The sequence below is a fragment of the Nipponia nippon genome, unplaced genomic scaffold (genome assembly GCF_047370975.1).
Source record: "Nipponia nippon isolate SJK-2023a ecotype South Korea unplaced genomic scaffold, ASM4737097v1 scaffold_2, whole genome shotgun sequence".
Taxonomy (NCBI): Eukaryota; Metazoa; Chordata; class Aves; order Pelecaniformes; family Threskiornithidae; genus Nipponia; species Nipponia nippon.
In genome coordinates, this window is record NW_028262336.1 from 59,728,200 (window position 1) to 59,747,256 (window position 19,057).

The following is a 19,057-nucleotide window of genomic DNA, read 5'->3' on the forward strand; positions in this document are numbered from 1 at the left end:
GTAAGAGCCATAATAAATGTTACTATTTTTAGTTAGGCTGTGCATTAGTCAGTCCCTTACAGACTCTGGATCTATTACACTATCCAAATTCACGATGCTGTTGTGACAGTTGAAATTCAACCACGTGTTCTAGCACTTCAAAACCAATGTAACGTGTTGATCCCACAGGGACATGAATGATTAAGAACGGAGCGTGGGTGCACACAACCAAAAAGCTAAGCCAGTTCATCAGTGAACAGAGACTACGTGTACTGCGCTTTTCCCTCTGCCGCCGTATCCAAGATGACTTTGGCGGTACCGGTCCTGATCTCGGACAGCCGCTATCCAGAGCAAGCTACGGCTGGGGTTCACATCTCTGACCGGCAGCCTCGCCACGCCGCACGCCTGGGATCGCAGCTCCTTTTGGCATCGGCGAAACACGCCCATTTGCCAGCGCAACGCTGCGTCCACTCGACAGATACGCGACCTCATACTCGTAACGACGTGCCTTCCCCCCCACTGCAAGTTCGCTTCGTGCATTTCAAAGGCCCCCACGGGCCACCCGCCTCGCTGAAAAGGATGGCGACCGGGGTACGCCTTTCCTCAACAGCGGCGGACGCCCGGTATCCCGCCCTGGCTCCAGCGCAGGGCCTCGCACGACGCCTCAGGCGCGCAATACCTGGCTCTCCCCGCATTGTATTGCTGGCGAGGCGCGGGGCCCGGCCCAGCAGCGGCGGGGCGGCTTCCCTCAGCGGGAGGGCTACCGGCACCCCTGCCCCGCAACCTCCCGCGCCTCCAGCAGGGAAAAGGACACAAGCACCGGAGAGGAACGTCCCCACCGGGCGGCCCTTGCCGCCGCCGCCGCCAGCGAGGCCGCCGGGCGCCGCGCGCAGACCGCCCCGCGCACCATCGAAAACGGCCCGCCCCCCGCCGCGGCTGGCCAGCGCGCCGCGGCCCCCGCCCAGTCGCCCTCCCGCCACCATCTTGAATGCGGGCAGGAGAAGCCCCGGTGCCCTCCGTAGGGAAACAATGAGGGAGACACCCCAGCCCCTCAAGAGACGGGGAGAAGGGAGTACTAAAGAGGCGGGGTGACCCCACCAGGAACAGCGAGCACCTGCACAAGACCCAAAGTCACATTTAAAAAAAAATAAACCAACCCAACCCACTCCCCCAACTCTCTGCCCCGGACAGGGGAAAGGCGCGACTCGCCCGCACTTAAAATGGCAGCGGCTTCCGCCCTCGCCTGATAGCTCCGCCCCCCCCGCCCGTGGCACACGCGTCAGGAGACGCAGGGCGCTGCGGCGTGCCCGGCCCCGCCCCGCCCTCCCCCGCCCCTCCCTCCCTCCCTCCCCTCCCCTCCCCTCCCCTCCCCTCCCCTCCCCTCCCCTCCCCCCCCCGAGCTCCTGCGCGCGCGCGCGGCGGCCCGGCCGGAGACACGGCGGACCCGCACCGGCTGCGGCAGCGCGATGACGGCGCGGCGGGAGGCGGCGGCCGCCGCCGGCTGCCCCGGCTGCCCCGGCTCCCCCTTCCCTCGCGCCGGCAGCCGGGCGGCTGCCTGGCGGGGCGCAGCGCTGCGCTTCGCGCTGGCGGTGTTCCTCCACACGGCCCGGGCCGAGAAGGAAGGTGAGACCCAGATTCCCTTTCCTTTCTTGTCCTTCCCCCCCCCCCCCCCCCCCCCCTTCTCCTCCTCCTCTTCCTCCGGCGGTCGTGGCGCGGCCGTTGCCCGCCGCGGCCCGCGCGCTCCCCGGCGGGGGCGGGGGGGGGAGGGGGGGTGGCTGGTGAGGCTCCCGGCCTCGCCGCCCCGTCCCCCTCGGCGGGGCCGCCGGGGGCCGCTGCCCGCCCTGCGGCTGCCGGGGTGCGCCGGCGGGTCTGCCTCTGCCCGTGTGTCTGGGGGCGGGGGGGTCTCTGGGATCGGGGCGAACTTGGCGGGGTTTCTCGTCCCTGACAGCGGCGGGGATGGAGCTGGAGCTGCCCTTTAAAAAGGAGAGAGGGAGGGGGAAGGAGAAAAAAAAATAAAAAAAGGCTTTCTCGCGTTGAGCTGGTTTCCCTGCGGCAGGCTTCCAGCAGGAGACCGAGCCAAGCCAAACAGACGGGCAAACCTGCCTGAGAAAGGGCCGAAATGCAACGCTTGGAAGTGACAGCGAGACCCGCTTCGCCTCCCCGAACTTTTGACAGATGTCCGACGCCTTGGCGGGGTCGATGGCGCTTTCTCCAAACTTTAGTGAAAGTCAGAGGGGGACTTTTTAACTCCTGATGTCTTTGATTTTGGCACGTTGTCTTTTCATTGTGGTTTGACAAGGAAAAAAAAAAAAGCCCCGAGCGAAACACCTAAGCATATTCTGTAGCATTGCTGAGAACGGCTTTCAAGCATTTCCAAGGTGCAGACTCATGGTCTGCTTAAAAGTATGGCTGTGTGACAGCATTAAAAAGCAGCAGATAAATGTGATGTGTTCCACAAGTAGGGAAAACAGATTTACTTTGGCTGACACGAGAACTTACTTTTCAAGCAAGTTGCTGCACTGGAGGGGGGTATATTGGAAGGAGACTGAAATGGATCAGGCCAGATGAGGTCTGAAAGGATGAAACAGAATAAGAATAAAAAAAGAATAAGAAGGGTATGGAATAGGAGTGTAGCGAGGAGGCTATAGCCATATCTCTAGACCAGACTTGAGGTAAGAAATACATCCTAATAATGCATGTATCAATAAATGTACACATGCCTTTCATTTTCTAATGAAGGGCTCAATTTGAGTAATTTCCTGGTAACTTGTTTTTACAAATATGATGATGTTGATGTTAAGGTGACAAAAAATACAATCAATTTTGAGTCAAAGCCACTCTTGTTCACTTGACTTTTTCTTCAGAGAATTTAACATTTAGAAAACAGTCTGAAGAAGATACAGTATTCTTAGAGTGGTGAGAATGTGTAAGTCTGTCGGTTCATTCTGTAGTGTCTTGAGGTACTAGAAAAGTTCAAATGCTTCAGAAATACCTATTTTTAACTCTGATTTTGATTGCATTCCTTTACAGGTAATAGCTTATATGAGTTCATGAGCTTTATTAGTGATGTCATATACCGGTATGATGGAATTGATTCATGCCCTAAAAGTTGTGACAGCTGGGGCCATGGTCTGGCTTTGTTCACTGGTGAAGGAGATACTGTTTTTTTCTCTGTGGACTTCCTTGGCATTCCTAGATAAACAAAGGCAGGCTTAGGTTCATAGAGTTTGAACGGAACAAGAAAATAGAATAGTTTGTACTGATACCATTTCCTTCTATTGATACAGTCTTATTACTTAAAACTTATCCCAGCAACACTTCTGTCATTTTCAAAAAGTGAATTTGATTCTGATACAGAACATGGATTTTTTTTTTTTCCAGTCTTTTCTGATTTCTGACACTCATTTTTCTTTCCAAGTGTTCTGCTGCTTGACTGTAGTCTATGAGTGGTACATATAAGCTCACTAATAAGTCTTGGTTTGGTGGTTTGGGTTTCTGCTGTTGTTTTTTGTTTTAAATTCGTCTTTTATGGACCCCTTAAAAGAATTCCTTGCCGATCTGCAAGGATTTGTGGATCACACATTGAAAACTGTTGGTTTGGAGTCTTCCTTTTGCTGAGTGCAATGCCTGTTTATACACTGGATAAAAGAACAGTGGAGTTTGTAAAGCAAGACAAAGTCGAAAGTGACTTGTGAGATCCAGTCCCACTGATCTTAAACTACAATCTAAGCGCCAGTCTGCAAGGGGCAGTAACTGAGTGTAGGAGGGGAAGGACCAGCTTGGACAGTGGGCCTTTAGGCCAAGGTAGGAGCTCAAAATGAAACACTAGTTCAGAAGAAAGGAGGGGAGTGTGTTTCAGGCTCTGTCCTTCGGCGCCTTAGCTTCTACCAGGTTGTGTCAAGTTAAACATAGTAAGGCACAGTTTAAAAAAAAATTATCTGGAAGCAAGGAAATAGCTAGGAATATCCTTTCCGTCTCCCAAATGTGGGCATACATGTTTCGCTACAGCTGCAGAAAGGAAGCTGTGGAGAGGGATTAGAACTGGGGTTGTACATTCTTGCTCCTGTACTATTTCTACACTGCTGAGTCAAAGGTGACTGTAGTAAGACACAGCGCAATATATATTCCAGAGAAGTTGCTACAGAAAAAAATGCATAGAAGCAGGTACTCAGATGAACGATAGGAGTGAGAGATGAATAATCAGAATATCACAGAATAAACTGAAAAATGAAGGTGAAAGACACTATTTTCCTCTTACCTTGCATGTACATGAGGAGAAGCTGGGGGAAAGATGGAGCCGATGCACAGAAGAGTAATGCTGGCTAGAAGCTTGCATGGAGACAGAGCAGCAGGCAGTTCTTTATGGAGCTGTCACAAATAGGAAGAAGATTGATGCTGAGTATTCCAGATTGACAAGACTGCTTCTGGTCCCCAATCTTAGTGAAAGAGTTAGAGGGTAAAAATGTAATATAAACAGCTTTGCCATTTGTCTAACAGCAAAAAGCAAAACTGAAATTCTTTCTGTATACAAGCTGTAAATCAAACTCATGGGCAACAGTGATATTGCTGTACACTCTCTCTGTGCTGGAGAAGTAGAATTTGTGGAAAGTATCTGGTATCTGAACAAATATGAGAGCAGAGAAAACTGCATGTGGACCAGCCAAAAAAACTTAAACATCAATTTCAGACTAAACACTGATGTGTGACTTTTTTTTTTTTTTTTGTCTAGCTGGGTCCTCAGTACCCTTGTATTGCTGAGGAATGAGTAAGACTGAGAATGTTGTAAAATTTTTTGTTTGTTTTTTTCACTCAGGAAATCTGTGAACCCATAGCAAAAGAATGATATGGCAGGAAAAAAAATTCTGCATTCAGTCTCAAAGAGCCTCCTGCCATTTAGGAGGGGTGAAAATAACTTAAGAATTTCTCTTTTAAATACGTATGTTTTTCAGGCTTTTTGTGGGCTCACCCTTTGCTAGTGTAATTATCACGTTCTGTATTGCTACGTGGATTAAGGACAACTTTCAGTGTATATTTGAGTGTCTGTGGGTTTTGCTTTCGTTTTGTTTCTTTGGTTTGGGTTTGTTTTTATTTTTTAGTTGGGGGGGGGAGGGGGGCACACAACAGCCTTCTGGGTTTCAGGTTGAAGGAAGCCATAGCAATGCTATAAGCCTCATGGTCTGTATTATGTTTTGAGGACAAATGTCTAACATCAGCATGCTTTTTTAACCTGAGAACTGTTTTGTGCTTGTTCCTTTATTTATACTCATTTATATTTATTTATATTAAAAAAACTCCTTCATTTTATAAAACAGCATTTTTTTTTTTTAAATTGCTTTTTATTTGGCCATCTGGCTGGAGGCCTGTTGAGACGATTTTGATAGTTCTCTTACCTACCCACCTGCTCATAAGATTGGTGCAATTAGAGCAAGGTTGATAGTTAGGCTAGGTTCAATCCCTAACTGTAACTTTTGAAGTTACATCTTAGTGCTGGACCTGGGAAAAATTTCTATTTAAACATCTAAAATCTGATACCAGGTAGGTCAGTGAAAATGCGGAATGTTCTTTTTTTCTAAAGCTTGACATATTCTCTATTAACATCCTAGAAACTAAGATAGTTACTGAGTATAAATGATAGCTAAAATAATCATGGAAGAGGTGAAGGGAGGTGTTATCATTAGAACAGTGCACTGGGATGCTGGAGTTCCGATGCCTTTTTTGTCATTTTGTCTAATCTCAGGCAAGTAGCTTTTCCTTTTTGCTTTTTACCTATGTCTAAAATGGCAATCCGGGACAATTCCTACGAGTATCGAATGTAGAGTAATGCTGGAAGGTGATGTGGGAGAAAGTTTATATGTTTAAAATAACGTTATAAAAAACTCTTAACGTATACTGCTTGTTTGTCATATCCTGCAGTCAGAACTAATATAAAACATGCTATCGTTTATGTTAATGCTAATGTTCCAGAAAGAATGACCTCAATCAAACTGAGAACACTCTAGCAGCTGAAGTAGCACATGAAAATCATGAACGGTGTGAGGAAAACACAGTGAATAAAAATTGACCGTGCTCTCTCACTGTGTTTTTGAAACTTAAGTATGGGAGAGCTCATTAAGTTTGCGCTATGTCTTTGCTCTCGTGGATGATAAATATTAACTGTGTGCTTGGATTGAAAGGTCTCATACTTGTTTGCAGAGTCTTTGGGCTAAATTAAATATAAGGAAAAATTGTAATGCAATGGACAGGAAGTTAAGACCCCCACGTTCTCTGACCTTCTGTGTAATCTCAAAATGGTTGATTTTTCCCTCCTCTGCATCTCTTTCTCCCTCCAGTTATATTGCACACGTCAGGCAGACTGAGGTACCCTGACCTGTAGAGGTCGATTGAAGGATAGTCTGCTGCAGTCCAGGGACTCGGATCATAAGCTCTTGAAGGAACTTGCTATCTATTTGTGTAGTGCCTGACATGATGAAGCCCCTCCAAAGTTTGCAAAAGTCTGTAGGCATTACTTTATGTAAAACTTTCAGTTGTGATTTTTGTGATTGGTTGCCAGTATTGCAATATGGGTTACTTTGAGTCATTTGGATACATTTGTGCATGTTAAAATTTCAGCTGTTTGCAGTAAAGCTTGGATGTTTGCTGTGTATCACTTTATTTCAAAACCTACCCAATTTTGCTCTGCTTAAAGCGATACGTGTTAGGATTCCATGATGTGATTTACTAAGTTTACAAGTATAAAGAATCTCTCAAACTGTCAACTTGGTAAATGAGCTGGGAGTTTGACAGTGAGTGGTGGATGTTGTGGTTCATGCATAACCAGCAGTAAAAGTTGTGTGACTGAAGTGCAGGCTAGAACTAGTTTGGTTTGTTCCTGTGTTTGTGGGTTCGGCGAGAATAAAAGTCAATAAAGATCTGTTTTATTTCTCTTGCTAGTAACTGCTGTCCCGTGTGGTGCCTCTGACTTTGTCAGTCTACAGCATGAACTTACCTGGGTGTAAGACGAGCTGTGAGGTGTCTTTTTTTCTTCAAAAGACAGCATTTGAAGTAAATCTGTACTCTTTATGATAATAAGTGGGGATGTTCAGAACTGGGTAATACCTTGAGCAGCCTGCTCTAACTGGGCCCGCTCTGACCAGGCGGCTGGGCTGGAGGCCTCTGGGGTCACTTCCAGCCTGCGTTATTCTGTAGTTCCAAAAGTGAGCGTGCTGGGTGCGTGCTACGGAAGCAACTGATTTGATCCATTCACCTGTGGTAGCTGCCAAATTCGAGTTTAAACTACAGTTATCTCAAAAATCCTTTCTGTTTTTTTCTAAAAAATTCTGTTAATATTTCAGCATTTTTAATTATTAATACCAAGAGAGAGGATACAGAATTTCTTCTTGCATAGGAAGTATATCAATGCATTGCTGAAATGGCCTTTATTGTGTGATTGACTTGTTTGGCATTAGTAATCTAGCTCATTAATTTGGAAATAGGAACATAGTTCAACTTAGTTTGCTCACTGTCGCCCACCTTTCTTAAACGGAGGAACTGTTACTAAACAGTCTGGATATGGAGGCAGTAATTCTTGCCACCGACTTCCCGTTTTCCATTTTGTAAAGCTTGTAAACTGGAAATGTAGGTGCCTGATTTAGGAAACCAAAGGAACCAATGACCACAAGAGTTAAAGGCGAGGTATTTATCTTTCTAGTCATAAATACAGGCAAAGCATAATCCCGCATTGGATATGGCAGCTGGTAAAATTTTAACGTGTGATGCAGGAATGTGGGATATCTGTTTCCTGAACTGTCTACATGGAATAATTAGTGATTTACTGACTGTGGCAAGGATGTGATGCAGCATCTGCATTTAATGCTTTTTAAAATCTGTATTTTACATTTTCTGATAAGCAGGCTTGGGTAACTTGTACTCTGGAATATAAAAGGGACTAAACCAGGAGTGTGCGCGCTTGTGCACGCTCTCTCTGTTTTTAAAAACAACCTTGGATGTAATGGGGAAATAGCAAAGGATTGCAATGTAATTCCACTCTCTGAGAAGGAGAAAGAAAATTGAGGAGTTTTACGCAAGTTTGAGATACTCCTGCTACACTTACTAGGTCTGTCTTCTCACTAAGACTATCACAGAGGCATTTTTAATACCTCTCCTCCTACTGCCTGGCATGCATAGCAGTAGAGAACCATCCAAGAACAACTGGAGTTTTACTGTAGTTATTGAACTGGTTTTAAGGATATCTGAATGAAATTTTGTGGAAGGAGGTGTATAGAAAATGAAACTATGTCCCTAACGGCTCCTTCTGTCCATGTACTGCGTGAAGTTAGCAAATATTATTTAATAGAACTGTTTAGCTGACTCTGATACAACATGCTTAGGTTTTTAAAGTTATTTGTCCAATATATCCATTAACTGTTCTTCATAAAGCAATTTGTCTTAACAATGATGCCTTAAGGCTTATCTGAGAGTTTTTTTCAGTTGAACATCTAGATCTATGTTGGACCGTACAGATTTGGTGTAATAGAATGTGCACAGACTTTTTAAAGTTACTTAAAAAAATCCCAAACAACCTTTGGTTATAGATTTTTTTAAGGTTATTTAAGTCAGGAAGTACAGCTAATGGTGGTGTTAAACCGATTAAATCACCATTTGAGGGAGTGATGATAGGAGACAAAGTTGTAGACAAGCGTGATACTGATTTAAATAATTTGAAACACTTGTTTCCACTAAACCTTTTATATACCCATTGCTCATCTACTTGACTTTTTAGATCCATAGATCTGAAGTAGAATGGGGTCCTTGTAGAGGAGGGTGGTAGTGAATAAAAAAATTGGTTGAGAGAAGTTCTCAGAGAGGAGATTTTTAGAGGGAATTTTAGCTTTTGAAAACAGAAAGCTTTCTTGTTTCCTTACAGGCGTACTCTGTTGGAAACATCTCAAGATAGTTTCCTCAGTGTGAAATTGAATGGCTTCAGCATAGTTTGATGTGACTGGCTTATGAAATTTCTTTATTTTTGTAATAGATAAGCTGCAGACTGGAAATGTCTGGCTCAGATTGAAGATGATAGAAGATACTGATATTGAGATAAAGAAATCAGCTATTTTTCATGACATCTGCTTCCACTAGGGGCTTTTTGGGTCCCCCATTTGAGATGTTGATATAGTATGTTAAGTGAATTTAAAAACTGGTTATCTGAAGCTTGTAAATAAATATGAAATCATCTAGCAATACAGAAAAAGTCTTAATGAATCAGTGATTTACACCAAAGTCCTGTACAAATATTTGCAGGTGGAATTTGTAGATAATGATAAAAACTATCCAAGCAACTAGATAAACTGCAGGGTGTTTGGTTTTGGTTTATTCCCAGCAGTGGTTCGTGCTCTACCTTGGAGGCTGGTTACACGGAGTTCCTCCTGACTCTCTTCTGGGACCTGTCCTGCTTAATATCTTTGTCACTGATCTGGAGTTGGAGCGTACCAAATGTGGGGAGCAGCCAGTGTGCTCAAGGGCAGGGCTCCATTTCAGAGAGATCTAAACAGGACAGAGCAATGAGCTGACAGGACCTTCATGAAATCCAAAAAGGACAAATGGAAAGTCCTTCATGTGGGACAGAATAACCACTTGCAGGGGGTACGAGCTGGAAATGCTATATGTGAGTCAGCAGTGTACCCTGGCAGCATACAGGAGTATAGCCACTAGACTGAACAAAGTGATTATTCCTGTTTACTCAGCACTTAATAGACCACACCTAAACCACTGCATCCAGTTTTGCTCTCTACCGTCCCACTGGAAGGCCACGAAAATGGTCAGTGGGCACATGACCTATGAAGAGAGGCTGAGGGACCCAAAGCTGCTTGGAGATGAGGCTGTGAAGGGACCTCGTGGTAGCCTGCCAATATCAAAGTAGAGGTTATGAAGAAAATGAAACTAGGCTCCTCAGAGATGCATGGCAGGAGCCTGAGAGACAATGGTCATAAAGTGAAACAGGGAATGTTTGTTTTGTACCAGGAGGTGCTGGTCTGTGATGATCCAAGTAAGAAAGGCACTCGGACACTGTAAAATACCATAGAAAATGCTATTTATGAGAGCTGACACTATAAGGAGAGAATAGTTTAGATAATCTAATATATGTTTTGATGCCAGGAACCCTGAGTTGTGCAGCATCAAACAGGCCTCTAGTCCATCTGCAACATACCGTGCAGACCCCGTCCATAGAAAGGGTTACCCCATATTGGTCCTTCAAGCTATTGCTGGATTCCTTACGAGAAAACAACTCTACTGATAATTTCTACTGTCAAGCAGAAAGGATGCTCATAAGAGAACTTGTAGCTGCATTTCTAGATAAAGGCAAGGCCACCCAAGTGGCATAATTGCAGCTACCAAGTGGGAGCTGCCCACAGGCTCCCCTGTTACAGTGAGCTGGCTGAGCTCATCCTGCAGCCAGCGGGTATCTGCAGCACAGCACGGGCCCGAGAGCCAGCCTCGACATGCAGCGCAGCACAGGCATGGGCCCACACAAGCGAGCTGTTGCATGCATCACCGACTCCTCGATGTATTATGATCTTTTGGTCAGGATCACTACAGTGTTCTGGTTTGACATAATGAGACCGTATTTCACCATGAGGACAGTCAGGCATTGAAACAGATTCCCTAGAGAGGTTGTGGAATCTCTGACCTTGGAGCTTTTCAAGGCCCAGCTACATGAAAGCCTAAGCAACAATCATCCAAATTCAGCATTCGCCGTGCTTCAGCAGAAGGTTGAGCTCGATGACATCTTAAGGTCCTTGCCACCCCAAATTGCTCTCTTTCTGTGTTTTGGGTCTCCCTCGTGATCTTAAAAACTGGGTTGGAAGTTGCGATAACTTTGTTGCAACTGGTGGGAATATCCAAAGACAGGAGAACTCTGGGTTTCCATGTAACTCCATGGTGAAATCAGTGCTATGGGTAGTAGTAATTTAGATATAATTTAGATAGAAGTGGAGTTGTAATTGGATCCAGGAAGTTTTGCGTGATGCTGCATCGCTAAAGAAATGTGATCACAGAATAAAAAAAAGACCCTGTCGACCATTCCTTGTTTCTATGGTCGTGCATCACATAGGCTTTATTTGTCCCCTAGTTTTCCTTCTTTCTCCTGAAAAATTTGTTTCAACAGGAATATTTGTATCCTGTCTTTCATGCAAAGGATAATGTAGCCATTAGTTTCCATCTTTGCTAACTGCTGGTAATATGACAAGAAATTGGATTGTGGTTGACAACTTAATATACAAGATGTATTAAAGTAATACTTAACAACCTGTGCAACTCGTATATCTGAGGAAATACTGAGAGATCTGGATAGTAAATGTTGCCAAGTTTGGCTGTTCCTTTCTTGCAGCAGGGGACATGGAGTACTTGGTCCTTACTGGAAACAATTTCCTTCTCGTATGTTTGCTTTGGTGTCCTGGACCTGTGTGTAACTGCCGTCAGCGGAGCCAGCCATGGGCAGTCTAGAGGTACCAGAAATGACCCTTATCTGGTGCCACCCTTGCCCTCAGCCATCCTGCTACTTAATTCAGTGATAGGAAGCACTGAGACTAGTCTTGCCCTCTAAGTTATTGCTCCTAAATATAAGAAGATAAGGAAGGTGTGTGTGTGAGGAACTTTTATATTATGATATAGCTGCTTTTGTATTATCATATACCTCATCAGTTGCCTTTCATGTAGCTTAACTAAGTTATGATCTGCCCAAATAGCTTTGGCTAAACCATATCTTCCAAAATCATGAAAAGATTAATGAATTCCTTGGTTTTGGGGAAACCTGATTATATCTGACGCTGAAGGAGTGATTGTTTTCATTGCCAGAGACTGAATCTTCACAGGTGAAGATTCTACCAATTAGTACTGCTGAATACCATTATCTGATGGAGAAAGGACAAACTTCCAGTTCATAAGGGAAAATTTGGTCAGAGTTCCAGTACTTGATGAGTCCCATGAATTCTTCCTTTCATTAAATTGAGTTTCTCCAGGGGAAAAGACATTAGAGTAAGGAACTCAGAAATTGAATAAAAGATGTATTTATTTAGCATTATTTAATTGTGCTTTAAAAGTACCTGTATTGGGAAGAAAAATCTAATGCTGAAGGACTATTTAATCTAGGAAAGGTGTGCATATTTAGGTTGAGACTTGGTGCTAGGCATGTCAAAGTAGAAAGGAGAGGTATTTTTGAGTGAAGATAATTTACTGTTGTCTTAGTTAACGGGCAACTTCGTGATGTGGGGTGGTTGCAATCTTTAAAGCAGAATTAGATGTCTCTCCATATTCTGTGACTAAGCCTAAGGGTTTGGAATTATTGGGTGAAATTGTGATCTGTGTTGCCCCAGGTGTCAGCCTAGGTCATCGTAGCGGTTTCTGAAAGAGTCTGACCAGAAGAGATTGTTTATTTACTTCTGAGGGGTAACTGCTTCCAAGGTATTTTGGGTAGCTGAATTGAATTTCTGCAGTTAAACATACTTCAGCATTTCATTTCCATATGCCTACTTGCACCTTTAATCTCTTATTAGTGTTTTTGGATTGGAATTGGAAACTGGAATTCCCCTATTTTGTTTCATTTTTCTTGCTCTATATTTTATCTTCTTTCAAAACTTGCTGCAGTTGCTGTTCTCCACCCATTTCTTTTTTGGCTTTATCAGACATTGCAGCCAGCTTTTTTCTGCTGGTCTGTGCTCCCACATGGCAAATCAACAGGCTGCTTTGCTAAACAATAAGTAGCATTACTGCCACATCATTAACACTAGGGCTTTAACATTAGGTTTTTCCTACCTTTTCTTGACCTTCGATCCTTGTATTTATAGACTTCTTATGGTAGCTGATTAAGCATTGTCTTGCTGCTCTTTTACTTGTCCTCCAGGCTTAATAGCTGTTTCCAGTGGACACTTGAGTAACAGTTGCCACATGAGCACAGAGAAGGTGGAGATACTGTGCTCCTCCCTCCCAATGATTCCTCTCTCCAGTTGTAATTTAGTCTTAACCAAGTTGCAAGTGTTATGCAGCAAAATCTAAAGTAATGTGTTGTCCAAGTTCCCTTTTTCTGTAAATTCATGGGGTTCCACTCTGATAAGTGACAAAAAAAAGGGGGGGAGGGGGGGAGGATCAGGGCAGGGAGGAGAGCAGAACTCTGTCACTCAGTAGGCCACTGTTTCTGTGTCATAACATTGGTTAAGATGCGTGATGCAAAGCATCCTCTGTAGCGGGTAACAAGGTAGGAGCAAGGATTGAAAACTGAGCAGCGTCCACAGAGCATAAGCTTGTAGCTCTTGTCTGGTTGCATTCCCATTGCCAGCAAGACATGTAGATGGTGGGAGGTATCGGTGTGGTGCTGTCGTCTTCCTGTTCTGGGGGGTTTTTTGGAAACTCGGAAAATCCCATCCTCCTTCCTCTTTTCTACAGTGTAGAGAACAATTCTTGCTCTCTCTGTAGGTTCATTAAGGTCATTAGTCAGCCTGGATGTACCTTTTAAGTAGGTCTTTGCCCTATGTCGGCACAATCCATTCTTTTGATTAAGTGGGTTTCGTGGGTCTGTTCAGTGGCTAATTTCATAAGAGTGCAAGTTTGGAAGGCTGATGTTAGTGATAATAGTTACAATTATTGTCAGGTAACGCATTGTTCTCCTGAGGCCGCAGAATCTATGAACTGACTGTCGTTTCTTGTAAACTACATATTAAATGTTTTATATGCTGAAAAGGTTAAAATTCCAACAAGTCCATGTTATCTGTGCACACATGAATTTGCAGTGCTACATGAGTAGTAAAACTAATTGCCACAATTAGAAGTTTCTGATCTAAAGTTTGAGAACCAAAGTGTGATGAAGATTTAAGAATAGTTAGGAGGGGCTGCTGCATTCCCCGTCTCTCATTGCAGGACAGGTTATCTTGTTTTTGAGGCTAGTTCCAATTAATTTTATGTCTGTACAAGCTCAATAACGACAAATTTATAGAGGTATAACCTAATTTAGCATATTGAAATTTTAAAATATTTAAAATCGCCATCATTAGAAAGACTAAAAAGCCGTAATTTGTATGTCCCAAAGCCAGAAACAAGGATGCTATCTGCAGATGCTGGGTTTCTCTTTAACTTCCTTTTAAATTTTCCCCTCTCTTTAAATGATTTATGAGAAGTTTCCATGAGTGTCAGAAGTATTGTTCTCTTTGGCCTGAAAATAAAGTGCGCTAAAGTCTTCCTCCAGATGAGAGAATTCTTTCTCCTTGTTTTTTTTTTAAAAAATTTTATTTAAAAATAAGTGTTGTCATTCATACCCTCGTATGAAATCTTCATGAAAAAACGGAATTGGATATTGTTTTCTGAGAAGCATTTTGGAGCCAGCAATTAAATGTCTTTGGAGGAACAAATGAAATTATTGAAATGTTTAAAAGTAAAGCACCAACTTAAAGCAAATGTTTTTAGTAGGTATTTTAAAGCATCTAGTGACTTCTAAAGTAGTATTTGGGATTTGTTTGTTTTTGTTAAAGTGAACTTTTGTTATTTATTGCTACCATCTGAAATAGACCATTTCGGTCAATGGCAGATAACTTTTTAAACTCTTATTACAAAAAAGTCAGATTAAAATAAAAATTGCTCTAGCGGAAGTGGATGAAAATGTAAATTTCTGTAAAGTAGAAATATAGGCTGAGTACAGAATAAGCATCTGAGAATAAAGGTATTTGAGTAATGTGTGATTCTTTTTTTCTGCCTATCTAAAATAATCTAAAGTAATTTTCTTAGAAAAATAACTACATAAAAGCAGACTGTGAGGTGTAGTGTGTGTTACTTTCAGTGAGCTTTATGGTTTCTAGGTATGTTTCTATAGTTTTGTTGCAAGGATGTATCTATTACACAACACATCCAATCAGTGCAAACTTTGTTAAACAAACCTTCAAGCAGTTACACCATCTTCTAAAGTGTGAAACAACTGTCGTGAGCCAGATGTGTGAACTTTGTCTTCAGGACGGAGACCCGCTTTCTTCCTTTCTCAGACTAAGCAGTAGCTTCATTGTCTGTCTAGGGCCTGTGCTCTGAATCAGAATTGTGCTGTCACTTTCTCTTTCGTGGCTGGCTTTAAAAACTGAATTGATCATTGAATTCCTAAAAATCTTTATCAGCCTTAACTGAGGGGAAGAGAGATGAGTGGATGAATGCAATGTGACAGCTCTCCTTACTGGGAAAGGGCCTTGCTGTGTAAAGAAGCTTGTCTTGTATCTAAAGTCAGAAATGACACGAGTAAGCGAAAGATTATATGCAGCCTTAGTTGGGTAACAGTGTATACACTCAAATTTGTGCTGCTGTATGCAGTAAAATACAAATTATTTGACTTTTTTTTTTTTCCCCTTAATGTGGAATAGTGAGTTGTGCGCTCAGGTATTGCAGTGCAAGTGATCTACTGTCTCTGTTTAACTTGTATTAACTTAGGCATAGGTTGGTGCATATGAACTTATTTGAGTACGTGTTGTATAAAGTCATAAAATTTTTTTATAATCAGTAGTACAAAATGAGGTTTTTAATGAAAATTCCATCTTTTCGTTATTCAGCTTAATATATTGCTTTTTCATTTCACATGATGATTAAAATGCATTATCTAGGTATGTTTCTATTTCAACTCTAATATGTAAACAGAAAATAAAAATTTGGCAAGCTGGCTTTTTGAGGGATGATAATTAGGGGTTTTAATAAAGAAAACGAATGAATATGTTTCTATGTAAAAAGACTTCGAAGTGAGTTATTTTTGCATGTGATCTTTACTACTTTGTGTGTATTTACTGTCTTGGCTGTGATGGCTCTTCCTGAGGTCTGTTGGAAAAATTATTAATTTCCCTTTGTTATGGACTACTGGAAAAGAAACAAGCAAATCGACTATGTAAGTGCAAGAGGATTTAGCTGGAAGGGAAGCCTGCTGGCTGGTGATTCTCTCTCGGAGCCTCTTGCCTGAGATTCGCTGGCTCATGAGAGAATGATCTTTTACATTTCAAGTGAACAGTCACCTGTTGGGACATAGGCAGAAGTTCAGGCTGATAGCTACATCGACTCTCCCGTCTCGGAGAACAGGCCTTTCTTTAAACAGCTTTTATTGTGTTGAACACTGAACGGGGATGCGTTTCTCTTGAGGCTCACCAGACTTTTGTATTCTTGAAGCCAATAAAAATGGTTGCTTGCGTTACAGCATGATATTGTTTTTCTTTATCTGTGTGGTATTTAACTTTTTACGATGTAACTTCCCTTTTGTAATAATGTTATTTTATCATTCTGTAGCCACCTGCCTGTATTTCACATGCTGCTCAGTTTTCCACTGTTCAGGATGATTGGAATTGTGTGATTGTGCATAAGCAGTTAATTCGTAGTCAAAGCTTTAAAACCAACTCATCCAGTTTTAGTTGTGCTGTTTAGCTGGTAGTGATACAAATGCTGTAATTACAATAGACAGAAGTGAATGACATTGTAGCACATTGTAATTGGCTCATGTGGTTATAGTTACCTTGAAGTGAGCTTAGTCGCTAAGACAAAGGGTTAGAAACTGGACTTTTAAAAGACTTAGTGTAAATTAGGAGAGATTTAACTAATCCATCTGGCCCTATTTTAGTAAGTTGGGACACTCATTTCCAGAATTTGGAGAAAATTCATAGACTAGATGATACCTGATTGTATAAATACAGCTTATATGAAAATGAGAAAATTGGTTTAGACGAGAGTTAAGGGAGAAAACAGTTCTTACAAGCATGTAAGAGGATATACAATGATGATTAACATAAAAATAAGTGAAAGCACTGTGTTATGGGGTAGCTGTTCCAGAACTAAGTAATATTTCAGAGTAGTGTTTTTATAAGCATATATGCCAGAGTATACATTCCTATTGAAATTGAGAAATTGACAGTGGCTAAATGAAAGAAAAATTTGCAAAGCCACCTTAAAAATCAGATCTCAGTCAGAGTAGGCCTCATAACCTGTGAACCATGGAGAATTTTTTTTTATTGTTGCGCACCAAGAATCTTGGCCTATTCAGTGGTCTCGCATTACATGCAAATTTAATCTCTTATGTGTAATTCAGGCACATCTAAAGACTGGTGTTGACTAAAGTAATTTTGATATTAAGTTCCGGTTTACTTTGGAGAAGTGTAGGATTTTAAAATTTTTATTCTTGTTACTTGATGCTTTATAGGTCTGTGCTTTTCTTATTTTAAGCTAAAATATAAAAGGCTTGGACCAGAGACAACTAAAATAGGAATGTGTTTGAGCAAAATTTGGCTGCTAGCTATGTAAACTTGTGAGAAGATGCTGCTTCAGCTTTGAGGAATTTAAGTGAGTTTGGCGTCTCTTTAGGCCACTGTTGTTTCCGTTTTTATTACTTTAGGTGTTTGCCATCAATCCCTGTGATGCTGTTGGAAAGGGCAGGGGAAAGCATTTAGAAATCTACTGGTAATAATGACTGAATAGTGTTTTTACTCTTCCAGAAAGCTATGGTTTGTGGGGCAGGGGTTATGGCTGTGGTGGTGGTTTTTGTTTTGCCATTTTTTGAAGAGTTTGGAAAAGCTTAGAAAATGCTCTCTGTAGAAAAAGGTGTTTTGGAGCAAGTGGAAAGACCTACATTCGTAGTCTTTTTCTGATATCTTTTATGGGCTTTTCACAGAAAAGCTGACTTAAGCAAAGAAGTTGCATTTTAAAGGCTGTAAATTGAAAACAAACAGAAATGAAACTTATAATATTTTTAGCGTTTGCTGTTGCTTATATCAGTTCTGTTAATAGTCACCTACTGTCTGAAAAGAGGAAACCAGGATACGCAAGCTAGAAGCTGGAGAAATTTGACTCTGAAATCACTTAATGTCCTAGTAGTGAGAGTGACTGAAATTGTCATGGATTCTCATTAATCCGATAAATTTGCTTCTTGCCAGGTACTTGAAAGGATAAAGGTTTTCTGCTGAGAGGGATCTGTGTATACCTCTTAGCAGAAAACATTTCTGTTCAGCTTAGGTGAGGAGGAAAGGAGACTGTGATTCTTCTGGCCTTGATATCTGTGGTTATGAATCTTCATCCTTTTCCTTCTTTGGGCCATGAACATGCTAATAACATTTGAAGTTTGACTAATGACTATTATAATCAGCCTTCGGAGCTTCAATTGGCTGTAGGGTCAGGAAGAAATTATTTTCCTAATGTGTAATTTGGCTTCTTGGCTGCTGATTTGTTCAGTGGCAGATCATGCTGTGACAGCTGAAATGCTTCCTACCCCGAATGCTGTGTTGTGCCCCTCTTGTAGCAGTTGCCAGTCATGTGGCAGGGGTGACCGAAATGGCACAGTCAGCAGTTCTTAATTTGCTGCAGCTTACTATTCCAGAGTATTAGAGTATTGGCTACAGTATTAGACTGATAATGGAGCATGATGGTATCAGCCTGGACTTTGGGAAGAAGTTTTTCCAGGAGAAATTGTTAGGGACTTTGCAGAAACAGTCATCTTCCTCTGTAGCATGGGGAATGGTTCACCTAATAAAGCATGCCCAAGTGATCTCATACTTAATTGCTTGCAGAGTCTTTTGGCATTGGTAATAACCTATTCTCTATTGGTGACATACATATTTTGTGTAGAAGGACAGAAAAGACTGTTTGTGGACTTGCACTGCAGAAGTTTGTGAACTTTCTTAGCTCAGGCAGTGCAAGTGCAAATGGTGAGCAGCTGCTAATTCTGGAATGGACAAGTACTCGGAAGCATTCTGCTCCTCGGGCACTGTCTGCATTTCACTTTGAAGAAGGCTTTGTCCTCTCTGTGGTCCATATTGGACAGTTTGAGGGCTGCTCTTACAGGGATTTGGGTGATTCTTTGACTTGTCAGTGGAGCTTTTTTAAAATGTAATTGGCTTTGCCTCATTTGAATGAGGTGACTCGTTGCTTCATCCTGAACTGAGAGTCTGAGAAGTCGGTTGCAAAAACAAGCTTTCATCTCATGAAGGTGTAGGTATTTACTTGTCATTTCCTTGCTTTGATGAAATAACCAATAAAGTAGAAACAAAGGCTTGAAAGTTAGTCTAAAACAAAGCAAAAGGTATAACCACAGAAACTTCATCACAGTCTGAGTTGA

At 42.1% G+C, this 19,057-nt stretch overlaps 1 protein-coding gene across 2 annotated transcripts in view; it reads left to right on the forward strand.

The window, feature by feature from the left end:
- The first annotated feature begins 1,391 nt into the window (after window positions 1–1,391).
- The window catches only part of TMEM131 (transmembrane protein 131), a 104,595-nt gene continuing 86,929 nt past the window's right edge, over window positions 1,392–19,057 (forward strand). For both annotated transcript variants that reach the window (XR_015704613.1, XM_087756787.1), the window contains exon 1: window positions 1,392–1,602. Coding sequence is in view for 1 of the 2 variants with exons in the window: in XM_087756787.1 (XP_087612913.1) it covers window positions 1,446–1,602 (157 nt within the window). In the remaining variant the exon portion in view is untranslated. The remainder of the gene's footprint in view (window positions 1,603–19,057) is intronic.